This window comes from Microcaecilia unicolor, chromosome 9 (genome assembly GCF_901765095.1).
Source record: "Microcaecilia unicolor chromosome 9, aMicUni1.1, whole genome shotgun sequence".
Lineage (NCBI taxonomy): Eukaryota > Metazoa > Chordata > Amphibia > Gymnophiona > Siphonopidae > Microcaecilia > Microcaecilia unicolor.
The window spans coordinates 221,702,056-221,725,298 of NC_044039.1; the positions used below are offsets into that span (position 1 = coordinate 221,702,056).

The window sequence follows — 23,243 nt, forward strand, 5'->3', positions numbered from 1 at the left end:
ACCTGCATTGGAGTCTTTGACTGTGACTTGCATTGGAGGGAATGCAGTGCACTCTCGTCTTTGGCTGTGCCCTGCAATGGAGGGAATGCAGTGCACTAGTGTCTTTGGCTGTGACCTGCATTGGAGGGAATGCAGTGCACTGTCATCTTTGGCTGTGACTTGCATTGGAAGGAATGCATGGCACTGGCGTCTTTGACTGTGCCCTGCAATGGAGGGAATGCATGGCACTAGCGTCTTTGACTGTGACTTGCATTGGAGGGAATGCAGTGCACTGGCGTCTTTGGCTGTGCCTTGCATTGGAGGGAATGCAGGGCACTGGTGTATTTGTCTGTGACCTGCAATGGAGGGAATGCAGTGCACTGGCGTCTTTGGCTGCGCCTTGCATTGGAGGGAATGCAGTGCACTAGTGAGTTTGGCTGTGACTTGCATTGTAAGGAATGCAGTGCACTGGTGTGTTTGGCTGTGATCTGCATTGGAGTCTTTGGCTGTGACTTGCATTGGAGGGAATGCAGTGCATTAGTGTCTTTGGCTGTGACCTGCATTGGAGTCTTTGGCTGTGACTTGCATTGGAGGGAATGCAGTGCACTGACGTCTTTGGCTGTGCCCTGCAATGGAGGGAATGCATGGCACTGTCGTCTTTGACTGTGACTTGCATTGGAGGGATTGCAGTGCACTGGCGTCTTTGGCTGTGCCCTGCAATGGAGGGAATGCAGTGCACTAGTGTCTTTGGCTGTGACCTGCAATGGAGGGGATGCAGTGCACTGGCATCTTTGTGACCTGCAATGGAGGGAATGCAGTGCACTGGCGTCTTTGGCTGTGCCTTGCATTGGAGGGAATGCAGTGCACTAGTGTCTTTGGCTGTGACTTGCATTGGAAGGAATGCAGTGCACTGGTGTCTTTGGCTGTGACTTGCTTTGGAGGGAATGCAGTGCACTAGTGTCTTTGGCTGTGACCTGCATTGCAGTCTTTGGCTGTGATCTGCATTGGAGTCTTTGGCTGTGACTTGCTTTGGAGGGAATGCAGGGCACTAGTGTCTTTGGCTGTGCCCTGCATTGCAGTCTTTGGCTGTGACTTGCATTGGAGGGAATGCAGGGCACTGGTGTCTTTGGCTGTGACCTGCATTGGAGGGAATGCAGGGCACAGGTGTCTTTGGCTGTGACCTGCATTGGCTGCTGTCACTAATGGGCTTTGTGCTCTGATTTACTGAGGCACATATTGTTCTCTGGCCAGTTAAACACGTCTCCCATGCTGGGTCCACATCACCCTGTCCACAGAGCTGCCTTGCACTTCCAGTATCCGGATGCAAGCTAGCAATGGGAACCAGGAGGTAAAGTCGCTCTGCTGCAACATCCTAAGCTGAAGAAACCTTGAGGGTAAAGGGTCACCTCACAGCACAGCTATTTCTATGGACATTGGAGAACCAGTGATCAAGCGCTGCTTCAGAGCCAGCCTATAGCTGAGTTGTGGTGCATCTCCCTCCCCAGAGGTCAGGGTATGCTCTTCTTTCCATCTGTGTCCTTATCAGTTGCATTAATGTGCAAGAAAATACGAGCTCAGTAGATGTCAGGGATCTTTTTTTTTTTTTTTAATGTGATGATCCAGATCCAAGCGGTGAGCTGCTTTATACTGTTTGTCTCTTTGAGACTGAGATCAAATGTGAGCTTAGTATTGGGAGCTGGGATTTTTTTTTAGCTGATATTCAGGAGGCCAACATTCAATGTGACAACACCAGGGACCTAAAACTATTTGGACTCTAATCTGGGCTGGGCAGAAGTATTAGGTGCCCTAGGCAAATCTACAACCTTCTGCCCCCTCAGCTAACTTCAGAGCCCCTGGGCACACACCGCCCCTGAGATCTTGTTTTGATATGATCATCTTCATACCACATCTGCCAGAACAGTCCTGTAAGTGTGCATTATTGAACATCGTACATTTAAATATTAAACTTTATTTCTATATACCTAATGAAGGTTTGAGGATCATTTTATTGGATAAACCACATTAGGAAAAAACTTTCAAAGCAGTGAACAATAACATAAAGTTACATAACAAAGAAAAGAACAATAATATTCAGAGAAACAGAGGACAAAAGGTACCACTTGACTTCTGTATTCCAAAAGTGTGTGTGTAAAAGTACAGGTGAGGTTCTTTAGAGTTAGGACTATTGCTTTACCTGCAACTGCCCCCTTGATACTGCTACCCTAGGCTCCCTTCTAGTCTTGCCTAATGGTTGGGTCGGCTCTGACTCTGGTCACACTAAGATCGTTACGCTTGAGTTTCTTAAAAAAAACAAAAAAAGGAGGATATACAAGCACATCTCGGCCAGATACAGTTCTAGAGTCAGTTCAGATCATACATGGTGAGGAAAATGAAAGATCAGCAGCCCGTGCTTTAGAACTAATTGGAGCAATCAGTGACTGTTATTCTCCGATTAGCTGTAACTAGGACTGGGTGTTTTTGCAGACTCTGTGCAGAGTTCCTAGGGGTGCATCTGTAAGACTTGGTTCCCTGGGGGGTGAATATTTTTGTGCCAGTCACTAGGAGAGGTTTTATGCTCTGCTGGGAATAAGACAGAAATGCTGGAGGAGATGGAAGCAGAAAGGTTTCAGAAGAATAATTGGTCTCTTCTCCTCTTTAAATAGCTTTCTGAAAAGAAATGAAGCATTTTAGTTAAATCATTTTTATTGATGAACAACAAAATACAGAAATGAAACAGTTCTATTCAGAATCAACATGTATAAACAACTCGTCAAACCATACAATGTGCTGCTTCACTTTGTCATCGTGAATTTGAATTTTCCCCCCCCCCTCCCCCCTCCCCCTCCCTCCCATCCCCTTGTTGTAAGCTGTTCTTTAAGCCTTCCTTTAGGCCATAATACTTATGTGTCGCGTAAAATCCCTTGATACTGCAGTATCCACAGACAACTCAATAAAATAACATGTCCACATCTATGAATTGCAGCCCTTGTTGCCATTTGGCCTTCTTTATAGTCCTTCCCTTACTCCACCCTCCCTTTCCCAATTATCCTTTTTATTGGTTACAACAGTACGTTCCAACTCTGCAAATGAATCCTTGCGCCCTCTCGCTGACCCTCCCAAGCTACGCTGTAGCTTGATAGTCTACTATTGAGCAGGAGGAGCTTACATTGTAAATGTTGGGAGTAACCTTCAAAGGGGCCTCCCATATAACGGGCTCCCTAATTGTCACCATAGCGATGTACCCTGGCTCTGACGGCACATCACCCTGACCGTAAAGCCAATGTGACCTCACCCTACTACCATCTTCCGCTTCCTGTTAATCCATGGTCCCCGTCCTCAGACTGGAACCCTCTAGCTTGCGAAAGGAAAATGTAATAGAAAGAAGAGAGAAGAATAGAGAAGAGAAAAAAAAAAAAAAAGGGGAACAATGCGTTCAGAGCCTATTTATTATTAAACTCCGAGCTTTAGGTGACAACGACTGTATGTATGGTTCCCAAACATCCAGAAATGCTTTTCGTCTCTTGGGGAAGGATCCCACCCCCCTACGTTCCATGACCATGATCTCATGAAACTTATTCCTCCAATGCCAGTATTCTGGAGGTTTCTCACTCTTCCATGCGCCCATAATAAGTTTTTTCCCCACTATGCTGGCCTTACGTATGAGCTGCTGAGCCCCTCTGCCACAGACTGTGAATACTTCATATTTATCCAAGATTATTCCTAGGGGTGAAAATGGGATCTTGTGCATCACCAGGGATTCCAGATAAATGAATATCTGTTTCCAAAAAATCTGGATCATGCTGCATTTCCAAATAGAATGAAAGAACGAGCCTTCTCCCTGCTTGCACTTGGAACATAACGGGTCCTCAACACCTCCTATTTTAAACACTTGATTCTTTGCCATATATGCTCTAACAATTATTCTATACTGGCATTCCCGCAATCCTGCGTTTACAGAGATCTGTGGTATGCGAGATATCAGTTTCCGAAAATCCAACTGCAACTGTGGCTGCTCCAAATCCATCACCCATCTTTGACCAAGTTGTCCCATGTCTTTGCTACTCTCCATCTCTCCCAGAGCTTTCTGTAGTCCAGAAACGGACAATCTGTCTCCGGGAATTACCCGGAAGAAAGCTCTCAATTTACGCCCGTGACCTCCCTCCAGCTTATTTGAATCCAATGATCTAACATAGTGTGTCAGCTGATGGTGTGCAAATATGTGAGTCGGACTAATACCCACCCCCAGTGCTCCCAGAGGTAAAATCCTTCCTCCAGAGTCCAACACATGTTCAAGTCTTGTAATCCCCATCTCTGCCCATCTACGAAATGTTGGACTGTCAGAACCTGGTGTGAACTGTGCATTTCCCTGTAGTGGAAGTAAATCAGAGGTATCTGCTCCCAGTCCCCACATCCCATTGAGGTCTCTCCACACCTCTCTCAAGGGGCCTAGTAGTACGCTATTGCGCACCTGTTCTGGTATTTCTCTTTTGGCACAATGTAACAAAAAATATGGGTGTGCTGGCTTGAAAAAATCAAATTCCATATCACGTGGAGTATAATCTTGCCTCCCTAACATCCAATCTCCTAGATGTCTCAACAAACATGCTTGGTTGTATCTTCGTATATTCGGAAGCCCCAAGCCCCCCTCCTTCCATGGTCCAAAGAGACATTGCAGTGTTACCTTGGGCTTCGCATTTCTCCACACGAATTTCCGCAGATGTCTATATAGCTGGCGGAGATCCTTGTGTCTGAGTCGCAAAGGCAACACCTGAAATGTATACAGCCACTTGGGAAATTCCACCATACGAAACAGGTGAACTCTCCCGTGTAAAGTAAGCGGCAGTGTCCCCCATTGACCCAGCCTGCCCTTCATCTTATCTAATAAATTAGTGTAATTCAGTTGGTATAATTGGGCCGTGCTCATTGCAACTCTCACCCCTAAATATGGGAGGAAACCCGTCGCCCATTTGAGCGGGAACCCCGACTCCCACTCCCTCTTTACACTTGCATGTGCTGTTAGTGCTAAGGATTTAGAGTAGTTAATCCGGAGACCCGCAAAATCCCCATACTCCTGGAACAGTTCCAGTAGGGCTCTCAATGAGCTTCCTGGTTGTGTGATGTGGACTAATATATCATCTGCGAATGCAGAGACCTTGAATGAAGAAGCACCCCAGGTCACCCCTTCCACCTCAGGATGGGACTCAATCTCCCTAATCAAAGGGTCCAGTGCGAGCACAAAAGTAGAGGGGACAATGGGCATCCCTGCCTCGTGCCCCTCCTGATTTTAAACAAGGCTGACTGCTCCCCATTCACCCATAAAAACACCCTGGGGTTATGATACAGCGCCCCCACTGCCCTCCGAAATGTGCCTTCTATACCAACTCTTTCCATCACCTGGAACATAAAGTTCCAAACTACATGATCAAAGGCCTTCTCTGCGTCAAAACTGACCAACAGGGAAGGCCTTTTCTCGGCCTCTACAATTTCAAAGGACGCCAAAAGTGCCCTAACATTCCTTCCCACTGATCTCCCTTTCACAAATCCCACTTGTGGGGAGGCAATCAAGTCTGGTAACACTCTAGACAGTCTATTCGCCAGAATCTTCGCATAGATCTTAACGTCGCAATTTAACAATGATATGGGTCTGTATGACCCTACTTCTAATCTATCCTTTCCTGGTTTTTTTAACACTATCACCTTCGCTATGTTCATAGTGTCCGACATCTCTCCTGTATTGGCCATCTCATTATATAAATTTAACAGGGGAAGGGTCACTCGCTCCTGAACTATCTTAAAGTAAGCCATGGTGAAACCATCGGGCCCTGGTGCCTTTTGCGTCTTACTTTGTTGGAGTGCCAACATCACTTCACCTTCTGTAATTGGGCCATTTAAGTGTGCCTTTTGTGAATCTGATATTCGGGGTAGAGTATGATTTTGTAAGTAAAGCATACTGTCTGGCACTATATCCGTGGGTTCCCGGTATAAACGTTCATAGTATCTTTTAAAGCGCTCTGATATATCTTTGGCTGTCTTAAGATGTCGACCTCCCTCTTCTTTTATTTCCAAAATGCTCTTGTTACCCCCTTCTCTTCTTAACAGTCTACCCATCAACGCTCCTGCCTTATTCCCATGGATAAAATATTGATATTTATAATACATATGCGATTTCCTTGCCCTCTGATGAAGCAGTTCATTTAAAGCCTGCTGGGTAGCTAAAAGAGCCCCCTTCCCATCCGGAGTCATTTTTACCCCACATCGTACCCTTTGTTGGCAAATTTCTTTTTCCAATCTGAAAATCTCTTTATCTCTCATCTTGTTAACCCTGGCTCTATAAGCTATGATCTCACCTCGCATTACTGCTTTGGAGGTTTCCCAGTATAAACGTGGTTGGTGTTGATGTTCCTTGTTGTGGTCTGCGAAATCCCTCCACTTCCCGTCTAAGTACTCCTTAAACTTAGGGTCCCAGAACAAATCTAATGGGAATCTCCAGCCTCCCCTACTCCCCCCTTCCCCTAATCCTTGCATCTGCAACCAAATTAGCGAATGATCTGATATTTCACATGGACCTATCTCTGCCTCTGATACTTTAGAAAAAAGGGCTCTGGAGATGAACAGGTAATCAATGCGTGACTGTGTGAGGTGAGCTCTAGACACATGCGTGTAATCCTTCTGGGTGGGGTGTAAAACCCTCCACGTATCGATCAGGTCTAGTGTCTTGCAGAGAAAAGGCAAACCCCCTGCAGCATGACCCAGATTCGGCGTCTGTGTGCCCGTTTTATCCATCTGAGTATCATATACTAAGTTAAAATCTCCACCCAGTATAACATTTTTCCCCTGATAGGGACTCAGCAGCTCTAGAAGAGTTTTGTAAAATTTTTTGTCCCAAACATTAGGTGCATAAACATTGCAATAAATATTTGTGACATTCCCCATTTCCACTTCTGCCAGCACAAATCTTCCCTCGGGGCTCCGTTTTACCCTTTTGATCTGAAATTGCAGGCCCTTACGGAACATTATAAGTACTCCCCCTTTCTTACCTACCGCCGGGGCACCCACTACTTGTTCTATCCAGCCTTTTTGAAACTTATCATGTTCCGATGTCGTCAGATGTGTTTCTTGTAAAAACACTATATCCGCTTTATGTCGCTTCATGGCTTGTAAGACTTTGGTACGTTTGATGGGTGAAGAAATCCCCCCCACATTCCATGATATTATTTTAACCATACCTCATCAGCTCTCAAGCTTCCCAATTGTACTTGATTTTAACATTTTAATAAAGGTCACACCCCCCAGCCCCTGGGTGCGACCTCCCACCAATTCCAACTGAGAATGCTCCACACCGCTGCCACACTAGTCTGCTCTGAACAAATAATAAAGAAAAGGGAAGTAAAGAAAAAGAAAAAAAAAGAAAAGGAGAAAAAGGAAAAAACAGACATGCAAATCCCCCCTACCCTCTTCTGCTGAATCCCCCCCCCTCCCATTCCCCCCCCCCCCCATCCCCCCCCCCTCCCCCCACCTTCCAAATGCGTAATTTGGTCCTCTTGAGAACCGGTCACGTATCCGCCCCCTCCCCTCACCCCGCGACATCTTGTATCATATTAATTTATATTGCCCCTACATTACTCACATCTTCTTCTCTCAGCAATGGGTGACACACTATCTCACTTTCCTCATTCTAGATCATGTCATTCATTTACATTTATATTATTCATTGTTACTGCTTGTTTGTGTCTCGGCCGTCTTCTTCTTTTCGTGTAGTCCAGGTCAATCTCTCTGTCCCTCTTCCCAATCAGTGTCCCGGACTACTTCTGGAGTCCATAGATGCACTGCTCTCCTCTGCGTTAAATGGCAACCGCTTTATAAACTCCTTCGCCTCTTCTGGGGATGTGAAAACATGTAATTTCCCTTCATTTTGGACTCTCAGTTTGGCGGGAAATAACAGCGCAAAACGTGCTTTTTTCTCATATAGTTGCTTGCAGATCTCTGAAAACCTTCTGCGCTGGGCTGACACCTCTGCTGAAAAGTCCTGGAAGCATAAGACAGTTGATTCTTCGTATTGAATCTTTCCCTTCTGTCTCCAGGCACGCAAGATTTCCTGCTTATGTTCATAATTCAGTACTCTGCAGATCACTATTCGTGGTCTCTCTTCCCCTTGTCTTCGCTGCCCCAGGCGATGTGCTCTTTCGATCTTGAAACAGTTCTCCAATTGATTCAGGGCAAGTACCTGAGGCAGCCATTTTTCCAAGAACCCCCGAAGATCCACCTCTCTCAGGGATTCTGGTAGTCCCACCAGCCTTAGGTTGTTGCGTCTGGACCTATTCTCTAGGTCCTCAATTTTTGCCTCCAGTCTTTCCAGCTTTTTTTGTATTGCGCTTTGGGCTGTTGCTTGCTGTGTTGATTGATCTTCAATGTCAGACAGGCGCTGTTGGAAACCCGCCATGTCTGTTTTTAATCCTTCCAGTTTCCCGTCCATCTTTTCTATTTGGTCCGAGATCCTTTGTAGTTTCCTGTCGACGGACGCTTCTAGATGACTCGAGACTTCTGCTGCGATCTCCGCCGCCCAGACTGATCCCACCGAGTCTCCCGAGGAGGCCGCGTCCGCCATTTTACTCTCTCCCACGCGGCTCCTCGTCCCGTCTTTCTTGTTCGCTTTCGATGTCATCGCGGTTGAAACCGAGATCGCCGCTAATTTGCACTGCTGTGAGGTTCCCACTGCACAATCTGCGTTTTTTGAGGGTTTTACAGCTGCTTTTGATGTCGCTAAGGGCAGATGTTTACGAGGGCCCGCGGAGCTCTAGCGTGCGGCGTCCTCCCCTTAGCCTAGCATCACGTGACCTCCTCAGAAATGAAGCATTTTAAAGGTAGACTTAAAGGGGATAGTTTTATAGGAGAATACCTGAGTGACAAGTCCTAAAAGGTGACTGTTTTATGAATCGCAAAAGACAAATGGGGTTCACACGCTCCACAAAAATGAAACACAAACAAAAAGGGTGGAAAAGAACCAAGTCCAAGAGATCAGTCCAAACACCAGGATAAGATGCTCCGAGTACAACTTTATTTGGACCCTACACGAGAGCCTTCCTCAGGGGTCAATCAGTGAGTGCTCAGCTTTATATCGATGGACGGTGGAGCGTATGGATATCTGGTCAAAAATACGTGTAGTGTCCGACTCAAATAAAATCAAGTTTAAAATTGATTTTATTCGAGTCGGACACTACACGTATTTTTGACCAGATATCCATACGCTCCACCGTGTAGGGTCCAAATAAAGTTGTACTCGGAGCATCTTATCCTAGTGTTTGGACTGATCTCTTGGACTTGGTTCTTTTCCACCCTTTTTGTTTGTGTTTGCCTGTTTTATGAAGACATGTGCCTAGGTATGTTTATAAAATAAGCTCTCAGGATCAGACAGAAAAACAGACAAAATGCCAACAGATAAGTTTACTTCTGCTCCAAAAGGAGCTCCAATTGTATGTGAGTTATAAAATGCATACGTAGATAAGCATAATACAGACCAGAGAATGACACGGGGACGGAGCCCGCAGGGACAGGGATGGGGACAGAGCCCACAGAGACGGGGACAAACTTTGTCCCTGTGATCATTTTCTACTTTGAAGCCTGTTAATGAACTGGACTGTTTTATGTTTGAGTAATGCAGACGACGATATTTTGATTATTTTTGGAAAAACAAGCAAACATGCTGGCCACAACTGGCAAAATTTGTATGGGGGATCCTGTACATTCCTGCTACCAGCACATCTTCTAAGAAGACATCTTAGAAGGGACTGTGGAAGACAGGACAACTAGACTGAATCCTGAGATTGTTGATGACTTCTTATTCATCCACAGATTAAAAAATCATAACAGTGATTCATAGGGCATATTTCTCCCCTCTAGGGCATACAGAACGGGTTGAATTTTGTACCCCTGGACATTTTAACAGGGTGGATTAGGATTCCTTGGGGTAGAAGAAATCAGCTATTTTTGGGGTTGGAAGGGTGGTGGGGGGGGGGCTTATTATAGTTGTTCGTTGTTATTATTGTTTTCTGTTTGTAATTTATACACAACAGTTGCACAGCATATTGTTCCTTTTTATACTTTAATAAAAAGATTTAAATATAAAATCATTAAGTGTTTGAGGCTTCTGCAAATGAGGACAGAGCCAACTGGGTGGGGACAGAGACACAGGGTCTATGGGGATGGAGCTAGAACCTATGGGGATGGGGACAGGCTTTGTCCCCATGTCATTCTCTAGTACAGACACATCTCAACTCAGCTTCCACTTGGATCACATTCTTTCTGTGCACCTACAGAAGTGTACATGGTCATGATAAGAACCCTGACTGTGTGTAAAGAAGGCTTTATAGTGAAAAGTGCATTTCAAAATTACTTCCTTAATACCTTAAATTCCTAACAGCCCCTCCTACTGGTTCAGATAGGATCCCATGTGCAAAGATTAAAATGAACTGTTAGATACCAACAGAGCAGATGACAGTAGAGAGATTACAGCTGAAGGAAATTCAGAAGCCAGCCACCGTCACCTTGGTGGTACTTTAGGAAGCTGTACATGAGCTTAATCTGTCTCTCCTAAAGATTTCTAACCCCCTAATTCTGTATATAAAGCTCAAAATTGCACGTGCTAACAATAATTGGGCAGTAATTGGAATTTATGCGCATATCTTTGTAGTCACTGTTCTATAAAGATGTGTGTGTAAATGTTTCTGCGTGGATCCGAAAAGAGGGCATTTCTAGGATTGGCGTGCAGTGTTACAGAGGTTGGAAGACCCGCACCTAATGTAGGTGTCAGGACTTTTATTTACACTAGGGTTCAGTTGGTGTAAATCCTCGTGGGCACAGATCCCAACATTAAGTGCTGTTCTAGAAACGGAGCCCAACTTTGAGCATCATTTATAGAAAAGCGCTTTGCGCATGTGGTGGGGGTTGTTTTGGGTTTTTTTCCATTGCAGTGGGCAACAGGATCGTTTCGCTGTTTAGGCCATTCCTGAGCCCGGGAGTGACATTGGTATTTCTTATGCCTTATTGTAGTAAAACTTACTTTTGGCGTCTGCTTCAGTGTTCTCAGACTGAGCTTTGTCTCATTGGCCCCGACGCAGGCAGTTTTGCTGAAATACAGACCGTGTTGGGTCTGCTGAATAAAATGTTAGCATACTGTTGCCATGTCTGTAAAGCTATCTTCTTTCTTACTTTCCTTTAAATATTGTAGTTCTTACTCCGCTTGCTCGTTCCTCATTTTTGTATTTTTGTTTTATTTCCCTCTGCTTGATATACCATAAATTGATCCGAAGCAGGCTACTAAGCAGTTTACAATAGAAAATTGAGCTTCTGTGCTAAGAGTACGAGGGACGAAAGCACTAAAGGGAAGTGGAAGGTTTTGAGAAGAGCTTTAAATGACAGTGTCGCAGAAGGAGGTGGAACGCAGAGTAGGTTATCAGAAGAAGAGCGAAGGTGTTGTGAGGGGGAGTAAAGCTCGAAGAGTTTGTGCAAATAGGCAGGGGGCAGTGGGAGAGCAGCATTTAAAGACCAGCATGAACAGCTAATAGTAGAGATGGTCTGACTTCAGGGTAGTATATGGAATAATTAATAAACCTCCCTGAATCTAATTGTCCCACTGACTCCTTCACAGGCTTTACTATGCCTCAGTTATCAGTGCTTATGCTGCTTCCTGTTTTCTTCATTTCGATCTTTTTTTTTTTTTTTTTTCCGTTTCTTGAAAGATATTCTTTAGCCTCTTTCGCCTCACTTTTTTTGGCTTCCTTCCAACCTTTTTTAATATGTGTAATACACCTGGTCTAGGCTTCCAAGATAGTACTTTTAAACAACCTCCTTGCCTGATTTAAGCTCCTACCCTTTTCTGCTGCTTGAGCTTTCTTACCATTTTGAATGGTAAATGCTGACACTGTAGATTTCCTTAGAGCTCCTTAAACTAACGATTAGCGTGCGCTGAATACTAAGAAGCCCATAGGAATAAAGGACAAGTCCATAAATCGCTACTAAATGGACTTGGGGAAAAATCCACAATTCCAGGAATAACATGTATAGAATGTTTGTACGTTTGGGAAGCTCGCCAGGTGCCCTTGGCCTGGATTGGCCGCTGTCGTGGACAGGATGCTGGGCTCGATGGACCCTTGGTCTTTTCCCAGTGTGGCATTACTTATGTACTTATGTCCTCTACTTGGCTCACTTTTATTACATAGAGCAGTGATTTAACCTATTGTGATGTCATAGTGGCTCATTCCACCAATAAGAGCCAACCTCATTAGTGATGTCATAATGGCTTGATTGTATAGAATATTTGTACGTTTGGGAAGCTCGCCAGGTGCCCTTGGCCTGGATTGGCCGCTGTCGTGGGAAGGATGCTGGGCTCGATGGTCCCTTGGTCTTTTCCCAGTGTGGCATTACTTATGTACTTAATGGCATTTAGTGTTTGCTAATCATTAGTAAAAGGAGCCCGTAGTGTCTTTGTTCCATTTATTGACTCAGATTTGATTGTTACGATCACTGTTGCCAAATCGACCCATCACTCTTAACCTCTCGCCCCAAGGCCTTCATTCTTTTAAGGACTAGATCTTAATATCTCCCCTTCTAGTCAGTTCTTGAACCAGCTGCTCCATAGTTACATAGTAGATGACGGCAGAGAAAGACCTGTACGGCCCATCCAGTCTGCCCAACAAGATAAACTCATATGAGCTACTTTATATGTATACCTGACCTTGATTTGTATCTGCCATTTTCAGGGCACAGACCGTAGAAGTCTGCCCAGCAGTAGCCCCGCCTCCCAACCACTAGCCCTGCCTCCTAACCACCGGTGCTGCCACCTAATCTCCGCTAAGCTTCTGAGGATCCATTTCTTCTGAACAGGATTCTTTTATGCTTATCCCACGCATGTTTGAATTCCATTACCGTTTTCCTCTCCACCACCTCCCGCGGGAGGGCATTCCAAGCATCCACCACTCTCCCTGTGAAAAAATACTTACATAGTAACATAGTAAATGACGGCAGAAAAAGACCTGCATGGTCCATCCAGTCTGCCCTACAAGATAAACTCATATGTGCTACTTTTTGTGTATACCCTACTTTGATTTGTACCTGTCCTCTTCAGGGCACAGACCGTATAAGTCTGCCCCACACTATCCCCACCTCCCAACCTCCAGCCCCGCCTCCCACTACCAGCTCTGCTATCCAATCTCGGCTAAGCTTCTGAGGATCCATTCCTTCTGAACAGGATTCTTTTATGTTTATCCCACGCATGTTTGAATTCCATTACCGTTTTCCTTTCCACCACCTCCCGCGGGAGGGCATTCCAAGCATCCACCACTCTCTCCGTGAAAAAATGCTTCCTCCATGAAGCAGTCGTTTATTTCATCTGGGAACTTTAACTCCCTAGAATTTCCTGATGTGACATTTATCCAGTTAATATTGGGATAACTGAAACAAGTTATCCTCAAATTTCTTTTTACCTAAGAGGTTCAAGCAGTATTGTATTGAGGCCTTTTTCTCTTTTTTTTTTGTTTGTTAATGTGTAATAGTTATATCGGTTTGTCTTTCCTCATAGTTTGGCAGTATTTTTTTTTAAATTTTTGTTTGATATTTTTATTTTTCCTGCTATTATCCTGTTTTGTTTTGTTTTTTTTTTTGTGGGGAGAGGGAACTGAAATTGTCCATTGTTATAGTGACTAGAGGGATCTATGCATTATGTGGAGACGACTCTATGAGAACTCAACGTGTAATTAAACTCTGGAATCCGTTGCCAGAGAATTTGGTAAAGGCGGTTAGCTTAGCATGGTTTAAAAAGGGTCTGGATGGCTAAGTCCATAGACCATTATTAAATTGACCTGGGGAAAATCCACTGCTTATTTCTTGGATAAGCAGCATAAAATGTATTGAGCTTTTCTGGGATCTGGCCAGGTATTTGTGACCTGGATTGGCCACTGTTGGAAACAGGATGCTGGGCTTGATGGACCTTTGGTCTGTCCCAGTGTGGCAATACTTATGTACTTGGGATTCTGAATGGAATCTTGTTACTCTTTGGGGTTCTACATGGAATGTTGCTACACTTTCAAATTCTGCATGGAACCTTATTATTCTTTAGAATTCTAGAATCTTGCTACTCTTTGAGGTTCTACATGGAATGTTGCTACTAATTGAGTTTCTGCCAGGTACTTGTGACCTGGATTGTCCACTGTTGGAAACAGGATGCTGGGCTTGATGGACCTTTAGTCTTTCCCAGTGTGGCAATACTTATGTACTTGGGATTCTGAATGGAATCTTGTTACTCTTTGGGGTTCTACATGGAATGTTGCTACACTTTCAAATTCTGCATGGAACCTTATTATTCTTTAGAATTCTAGAATCTTGCTACTCTTTGAGGTTCTACATGGAATGTTGCTACTATTTGAGTTTCTGCCAGGTACTTGTGACCTGGATTGGCCACTGTTGGAAACAGGATGCTGAGCTTGATGGACCTTTGGTATGTCCCAGTGTGGCAATACTTATGTGCTTATGTAACTTCACAGAACCCCAAGTTGGAGCAAATGTTTCACACTGCTTCATTTTGTTAAACTTTGTAGGATTATGACAATTGAAGACTTTTCAGTTTGCTGGGGTTTGTGGAGGAGATGTCTGAATGGGTTGGGTTTATTGTGAGACTGTGTTTTCTAGTTTTTGTATGGGTGTTCACTGGGACTAGAAAAGGCTCAATTCTGAAATAAATGTTCTGAAGGTGTGCCTGTGGGCAGTAAATTAAATTAAAAGATTCTGTACCTAGGAGTGGGTGATTGGCCCTTCCTGTGTGACTGTGCTTCAGGTATCAGCCTGCCTGTCTGACATTGCTGCCTGGATGTCTCACCACCATCTAAAACTAAACATGACCAAGACTCAGCTTCTTATCTTTCCCCCTAAACCAACTTCTCCACTTTCCCTATTCTGTATCTCTGTGGATAACACTCTCATCTTCCCTGTCTCATCAGCTCGTAACCTTGGGGTCATCTTCGACTCCTCTCTCTCCTTCTCTGCACATATTCAGCAGACTGCTAAAACCTGTCGTTTCTTTCTCTATAATATCACCAAAATTCGCCCTTTCTTTTCTGAGCACACTACCAGAACCCTTATCCACACTCTTATCACCTCTCGCTTAGACTATTGCAACTTACTTCTCACAGGTCTCCCACTTAGCCATCTCTCTCCTCTTCAATCTGTTCAAAATTCAGCTGCATGACTAATATTCCGCCAGGGTCATTATGCTCATATTAGCCCTCTCCTCAAGTCACTTCACTGGCTTCCTATCCGTTTCCACATACAGTTCAAACTCCTCTTATTGACCTATAAGTGCATTCACTCTGCAGCTCCTCAGTACCTCTCCACTCTCATCTCTCCCTACTTTCCTCCCCGGGAACTCCGTTCACTGGGTAAATCTCTCTTATCTGCACCCTTCTCTTCCACTGCTAACTCCAGACTCCGTTCTTTTTATCTTGCTGCACCATATGCCTGGAATAGACTTCCTGAGCCGGTACGTCAAGCTCCATCTCTGGCCGTCTTCAAATCTAAGCTAAAAGCCCTCCTTTTTGATGCTGCTTTTAACTCCTAACCCTTATTCACTTGTTCAGAACCCTTATTTTATCATCCTCACTTTAATATTCCCTTATCTCTTCTTTGTCCTGTTTGTCTCTCCTAATTAGATTGTAAGCTCTGTCGAGCAGGGACTACTTACATGTTCAGTATGTAGCACTATAGAAATGATAAGTAGGAGTAAATGCCGTCTCTGTCTCTAGTAAAAGCAGAGACCCTTCCTTATTGCTCAAGTTGCTCTGGTCGATGCTGACAATGTTATCCCTTCTTGCTTCCACAGAAAATGAAAACGCAAGGTCTTCTTTGACCCTTCCCGACCCCCCGCAACTTGTCTCTGACAGGTAGGTGAAATCATGCATGGTTTCTGATAGAATGAGCCGTCTGTATACATGGGAAACTGGCAGCACATGTCACAGTATGCAGGTAAGGTTATAAGGCCACTTTGAGAGCTTCCATTTTCATATTCAGACTAGGTTGCTTGATGGTGATCCAGTGGGACTAACGGAAGACAGCATTAAGGCCTGCAAGGGTGACATGTTCTTTACTCCCCTGACCTGAGTTATTGGATTCATACCCAATTCAACTAACTAAAGCACGCCCACATGATTCTTACCAACGATTGTTTATTTTGACCATGTTTCCATAATCCTTATTCCTAATCTCTTCCTCTTCATCTTCCTACGCCTACGCCCATTTCCTTCTACACCTAATTCCTCCTGTGTTCAAATTATTCTACACCTAATTCCTCCTATGTTCAATTTACTTATCCGTTAACCCCATTATTATTACGTTTACTACAAATTGTATTTATTGTTACTGTGTAAGCCGCATTGAGCCTGCCATGAGTGGGAAAGCGCGGGGTACAAATGTAATAAATAAATACCTGCAGCCACAGACTGTGACGTAACATACAGATGAGATAGAGCGTGTGTATGGCTGCTACGTTTCTTTGTTAGGAATTATCCTGTAGGTACAGCACGTCTGAGATTCCTTACAGTGTTTAAATCTGTGTAAAATTAATGTTGCGTTGCCTTCTTTCTCCGAGAGGCTACAACCTCCATCACCAGTGGATTCTGCAGAGGATTCTGGGAAAGGTGATGATATGGTCGGCAACCAAAGGTCACCGGAAAAGGAGGAGGTGCAGCTTGACCAAACGATCTCCAAAGAGGTACAAAACTCTACCAGGGGCCTTCGGGAAAGGGAACACATTTTTTGCTCCCTATTGATCATCGCTGGTCTAGATTCACTTTATTCGGGCTGGGGTCAGAGCAGAAAATCTTTTTGTGCTTCAGGACTGAAGTAAAGATCTTACGTGGGAGCAGCAGGAAAAAGAGAGTCACATTCAGATCGGGAGCAATTCCCGGTTTGGCAGGTTTGCATTTGATTTAGCGTGATGGTTTTGCTGTTAAGGGTTTCATCATGGAAAAATCATCTGGAGTAAGGTTAGTGTGGGGAAAATCAAAAATAAACCGTCATACTAAAGGATAGCACAGTTTATTGCATCAGCCCCTCACTACCTGCTGTCTGTCCTTATGATCAACATTTCTTCTCGGAAATACCAACTTTAGAGATACCAGTCCCGAGATAGAATCCTAATGTTCTGCTTTGTAAAGATGGCCAGTCATTAAGACCTTGGGTCAGTCCTCACCAGCTGACTTCATGCATAGAGGTAGATCAGGGGTCAATAACATTTATTAGTCAAGTGCCTTAGCAGCAATGATACGCCATGCTAGGAGGGGAAAAAATCCACTTTGATCAAGTCCAGAAAAAGCTTTGTGCCAAGCTGACCCAGTGGCTAAGTGGCCATGCTCCATGCTGTTATAGAGAGACCTGGGTTTGATTGCCAGGCCAATGCTTTCTGGGCTGGCTGGGGGTTTTGCAGAAACCGTATTTAAAGTAGAGGCTGACAGAAACCACATCCACGGCCGAAATTCACTGCTTGGCTTTGGCTGGAACCAGAACCAAATCCTTAGCCCTGCTCCCCTGCCGGCACTGCTACATGCCCATCCCCCCCCCCCCCCCCGGGCCACCCACCAGCTCCGCCCACCTGTAGACACTCCCCGGGCCTACCTTCTAAGAGCCCTGGTTGTAAAAATAGCGACCATGATTTCCCACAGAAGCCTTGTGAGACTGCCACGGGAGGTCACAGCTGCCATTTTGGGATTGGAACTGGCATGCGTGGGAACAATTTTCCAGTCTCAAAATGGTGGCAGCAACCTCCCATGGTAGTCTCGCTAGGCTTCTGTGGGAGGGTGGCCATTTTTACAACGCAGCAAGTGGGGGTAGGAGCAACTTGGGATGCTCCTGCTCTGAAAAGGCCACTGGATCGCCTTGTAGAAAGTAGGCCCAGGGAGTGCCTACAGATGGGGAGGGGGCGAAGCTGGTGGGTGGCCCAGGGGGGACGGGCTGCTAGGCTACAGAGTGGAGGTTGCTATACTGCTATGGATTTACAGCCTGTCTCACTAACACAGACTACTCAATAATTACTGTGGATTCTTTTGGATTCGTATTAGGTAAATGAGACCTTTATTAGAGGTGCTAAAATCTACAATGATTAAGATATATACAATGATTAAATCATCTAACTAAAAGAAAGCTATAAGACAGATATATACATATTATACATACAACATCACTGGTCAGGAATTTCAGGCCCTTATCTCATCAGCCGGGAGGCCCGTAGCAGCGAAAGCCCGAAGTCTCATTATGACCAGGAACAGTCTTTTCTGTGCGATGCGTCCACCCACAGATGAGCCTCAGAGCTCTGCTGCAACAACCCCCCCCCCCCTTTTTATTAAGCTTAGGACTCATGTTCAGAGCTAAGGAAAATTACAGAATGCTTCTCTGGTTAGGTAAACAAACCATACTGTGGGAATGTGGTCACATGTTTCCCAGTCCAGGTGGCCAATCTGAACTCGAAAACAAGCCCCATCCTCCTCTTCACATACCAAATTAATTAGAGCTGTGTCTTATCTTCTACATTCTAACTTATTTTCACACAATCAAAGTTAAACAGTCATTTTTAAACAGAATTATTTCTAATCACAAATACAGACCCCGAGTGCACTTGTTGGTCAAGGCAGATAGAGTTGAAAAGCAATCTCTAAAATCCTTTTTATTACAGTTGCCTACTGCCCATTTATGTTAACTCTGGACCCACCCAAAATGTTAGGTCTGCCTACTCCACTAGTGGTAAAACCTATTATTAGTTCAATGTAGTCTGTGCTTTCCGGGTTCCAGTCAACGACTCGCAGTTGAAATCTTAGGACACCAGATCCTAGTTTTGTAGCTGTTCTGAATGAACTGGAAGCCTAGAGCAGCAGAAGGAAATTACTAAGCCCCCTGAACCCTAGTCTGTCACTCATATTTATACAGTACATATTATAAAACAATGCATATTATACAATTATCCAGAAACTAATTACCGTCTTAGCACATCCCACTAACCAATCATCTGATCACACATGCTTTTGTCTCTCAACTACTAGAAACTTCTCTCCCACCATACCTTTGTCACAAATTCCATGCCCCCCTCCTCATGCTACTTCACAATCAATTCATTCTTAAGCTGTCTTGTACAGTATCTTGCCCTTGACATGACCTTAACATTGGTCAGCAAAAATACAGACAAAAAAAGTTGTTTTTTTTCCATTCTCATGATGCACCTCTCTCCCCATGATCTTCTATAACAGTCTCCACACCCACACACATCTGTCTCAGTGAAGGGTCCACTTCCCCTTCTCCCATCGCTTGCCCAACAAATCACGCTAAATGCGCAAACATGTTTTTTGGTCCAGTCTAGTCTAGAGGAGTGTGGGTCACATTGCTGTTCTTGCACATTTTCACAAGGCCACCCTGCAGCCTGATCTAGTTAGCAAGGATTGAAAACAGCACACAGGATAATTAGGGGGGGGGGGGGATGAAATAAATCTTACAGGTAACCCTTGTTTCATTATTCAGAGGGGTGCTTTGAAAATGCAAACATTAGGGTTCTGACCCTCCCCCCCCCAAGTTCCCTACAGTAGAGAGGAGGAGGGGAGATGCCAGCCATGGTAGGGGGGGGGGGAGAAGCAGGTAGAGAGGAGGAAGGGAAATGCCAACCACATTGGGGGGGGGGAGAGAGGAGCAGGTAGAGAGGAGGAGGGGAAATGCCAGCCACGGTGGGAGGGGAGGATTAGGTGGAGAGATGCTGGCCACTGTAGGGGGGAGGAGCAGGTAGAGAGGAGGAAGTAAGATGGTGGCCACAATGGGGGAGGAGGGGAGATGCTGGCCACTGTTGGTGTGAGGAGAGTGACGGGAAGGAGCAGGTAGAGAGGGGGAGGGGAGATGCTGGCCACAGTGAGGAGGGATGAGCAACTAGAGAGAAGGAAAGGAGATACCGGCCATGTTGTGGTGGGAGGAGCATCTAGAGAGGAGGAGGGGAGATACTAGCCACTGTGGGGGGGGGGGGGGGGAGGAGGGAAGATGCTTGTCATGGTGGGGGGGAAGAGAGGTAAAGAGGAGGAGGGGAGATGGTCACAATGGGGGGGAGCAGGTGAGGAGAGGAGATGCTGGCCAGAGTGGCAGGGGAGGAGGAGGTAGAGAGGAAGAGGAGAAATGCTGGCCATGGTGTGTGGGAGGAGCAGATAGGCGGAGGGGAGATGCTGGCCATGGTGGGCAGGGGAGGAGCAGGTAAGAGGAAGAGAGATGCTGGCCAAGATGGGGGGGGGAGCAGTTAGAGAGGAGAAGAGGAGATGCTGACAACCTGTGAGATTTAGGAAAGGGTAAGGGATGAGGTGGCCTGGGGGGAAGAGAAGTTCAGAGCTGAAGGTTTGCCTAGAGCAGGGTTAGCCAATCGAGGGCCGCGATGCAGTCAGGTTTTCAAGATTTCCCTAATGAATATGCATGAGATCTATTTGCATGCATCACCTCCATTGTATGCATATTCATTGGGGAAATCCTGAAAACTCAAAAGTGACGAGGGCCAAGCTTGGACACCTCTGGCCTAGAGTCTGTTATCCTTGGGACAGTCCTGATGGGGAAAGGAATTATTTGGTGCTTGTGATACATTTAGTGATGTCATCAAAGGTCACAGGTTCTAGATTTAGCCGAAATAGCTTTTCCTCTTATGCCTCTTTAGTAATGACAGATCTGAATCTTAACAAAATGAAGTGGCCTTGATGTGAGTTGCAGAGCAGGGTACTGTTGCCAGTCATAGAGAGCAGGTGCCATCTGATTGTGTGCTTCCTTCACCCAGTCTGCCCGCCTCAGGAGGTATCAGCACTCAGCCCGGAAAGTGCCAGGGGACATCCTTATGATGCAGTCTGATCACACAGGGAAAGTGGACATCGTCCAGGAAGTGTTGCCATTGTCAGAGGATGAGATGACAGGTGAGACATTGGGGGGCGTCACTGTGGAAGAGGATGGGACTGTACGTTGGAAATTAGCGTTGTGTGTATTGGGAGGGAGGGAGGGACCTACATAACTGAACTACCAGGGGGTGCTGCAAGGCAGGAGCGAGGTGCACTGACAGGGCTGTGTGGGGGGGATCTGAGTATCGGAATAGCAGGGGGGGCTGCAGGGCAGGTGCACTGAGAGAGCTGTGTGTGGGGATCTGAGTATCGGAATAGCAGGGGGGGCTGCAGGGCAGGTGCGCTGAGAGAGCTGTGTGTGGGGATCTGAGTATCGGAATAGCAGGGGGGGCTGCAGGGCAGGTGCGCTGAGAGAGCTGTGTGTGGGGATCTGAGTATCGGAATAGCAGGGGGGGCTGCAGGGCAGGTGCGTTGACAGTGCTGTGTGTGTGGGGAGGGGGTCTTAGTATTGCAACTGCAGGGTGTGCTGTAGGGCAGAAGTGAGGAGCCAGCGTGGGGGGTGGTCTATGGCAGAGCTTGGTGGGGATCTCAGTACTAGTAACATAGATGATGACAGTCTGCCCAACAAGATACACGTGATTCCCAAACCTGGTCCTGGAGGCACCCCAGCCAGTCAGGTTTTCAGGGATATCCACAATGAATATTCATGAGAGAGATTTGCATGCACTGCCTCTACCTCATGAATATTCATTGTGGGTATCCTGAAAATCTGACTGGCTGGGGTGCCTCCAGGATCAGGTTTGGGCTGCGCTGGCATAAGATAAAAATGACTAGAGGAGCAGGAGTGATGGTGGCTATGTGGGTGATGTAAAGTTTGGCCACTTGTATGAAATTCTTCTGACTTGAAAGAGTCCCATCTTCTTCTCCTTCTGCAGCTGCTCCTCCACCACTGGCCCCGGCTTCCACCTGGACTTCTCCTAAGATAAAAGAGTTCAAGGTTAAAATGGCTGAGGAGAAGAACGCACAGATGGTGGTGAAACGGGGAGAAGTGGTGACGGTCCGGGTGCCCACCCACCCCGATGGCAAGCGCATCTGCTGGGAGTTTGCCACCGATGATTACGACATTGGCTTTGGCCTGTACTTCGATTGGGTTCCAGTGACCAGCACTGCCATCACCATCCACGCCAGCGATTCCAGCGATGAGGAAGAGGAGGACGAGGATGGCATTGAAACACACTGTAAGTGCTGAAGGCTGATGCTATGACAATACAGTTAAAAATCCCCCGAGTCGGAATAAGTACGTTTTCCTAGAACCATCTCAGCTACAGGCTTTCTTGGACCAGAAAAAACTAAGCAGTCCTTTAGGAGAAGTAATAACTTTCAGCTGAGAAAAATTGGTAAGCAGGTTAAGTCGAAATATTGTAAAAGATGTTGATATTCTCCTTATATACCTGTCGCCTCCCTCAATTATTATTGTGGTCTAAGAAAGAGAGAAAAATTTAATTTCAGATTTATGATTAAGTCTGTTAATATTATATTAATTTCCTGTAAATATGTGACTCTGTATTTCTGAACAAGTAATGTTTGACTTGTTATATAAAATTCAATAAATAAATTTAAACATAAAATCCCCCAAGAAGAAGAAAAAATTGGGAGGGGGGGCCCAGGCCCCCATGGCCCCATGTAGCTACACCACTGCTATGCACTAGCACTGATCTCCACATTTGTCCTGGAGTATACGGTACTAATAATGATACCAGCTACAAAAGTGTTTTAGCTATACAGTGCCTTATGTATTTAAGTCAACAATTTGAATGTTTAGTGTACAGTGATTCTGTGTATAAAGAGTTGTGGTGTGATCAGACCTATGCACGTTCCCCAGCAGCCAGATAGCTGTATTTTTCAGTGTGTGGCAACCGCCCTACGTTAGTAAAAGAGACAGAAACAAACTAACATAGTAACATAGTAGATGACGGTCCATCCAGTCTGCCTGCCCAACAAGATGAACTCATGTGTATACCTTACCTTGATTTGCACCTGTCTTTTTCGGGGCACAGACTGTATAAGTCTGCCCAGCACTATCCCCGCCTCCCACCACTGGCTCTGGCACAGACCGTATAAGTCTGCCCAGCACTATCCCCGCCTCCCAACCACCAGCCCCGCCTCTCACCACCGGCTCTGCCACCCAATCTTGGCTATATTCCCATAATCCAGCCTAGATATTAATAAGGAATGTAATGGCGTATGCAAAGCTGACTCGCCCAACAGCAGCCTAAGCAACCTCAGCTGTCCTGAAGATGAGTGAATGTTCACCCCGCCTAGCCTGGATGACGGCCACTTCCTGTGTAAGTGTCATTTCAGAAAGACTTTCATAGATAATTCAGCATA

The 23,243-nt window shown here is 45.6% G+C and overlaps 1 protein-coding gene across 1 annotated transcript in view; it reads left to right on the forward strand.

Moving 5' to 3' along the window:
* The window catches only part of TMED8 (transmembrane p24 trafficking protein family member 8), a 31,674-nt gene that overhangs the window by 764 nt on the left and 7,667 nt on the right, over nucleotides 1–23,243 (forward strand). Inside the window, exons 2-5 of the mRNA XM_030215072.1 lie at nucleotides 15,845–15,905; nucleotides 16,612–16,732; nucleotides 20,801–20,933; nucleotides 21,791–22,093. Coding sequence (XP_030070932.1) covers nucleotides 15,845–15,905; nucleotides 16,612–16,732; nucleotides 20,801–20,933; nucleotides 21,791–22,093 — 618 coding nt within the window. The remainder of the gene's footprint in view (nucleotides 1–15,844; nucleotides 15,906–16,611; nucleotides 16,733–20,800; nucleotides 20,934–21,790; nucleotides 22,094–23,243) is intronic.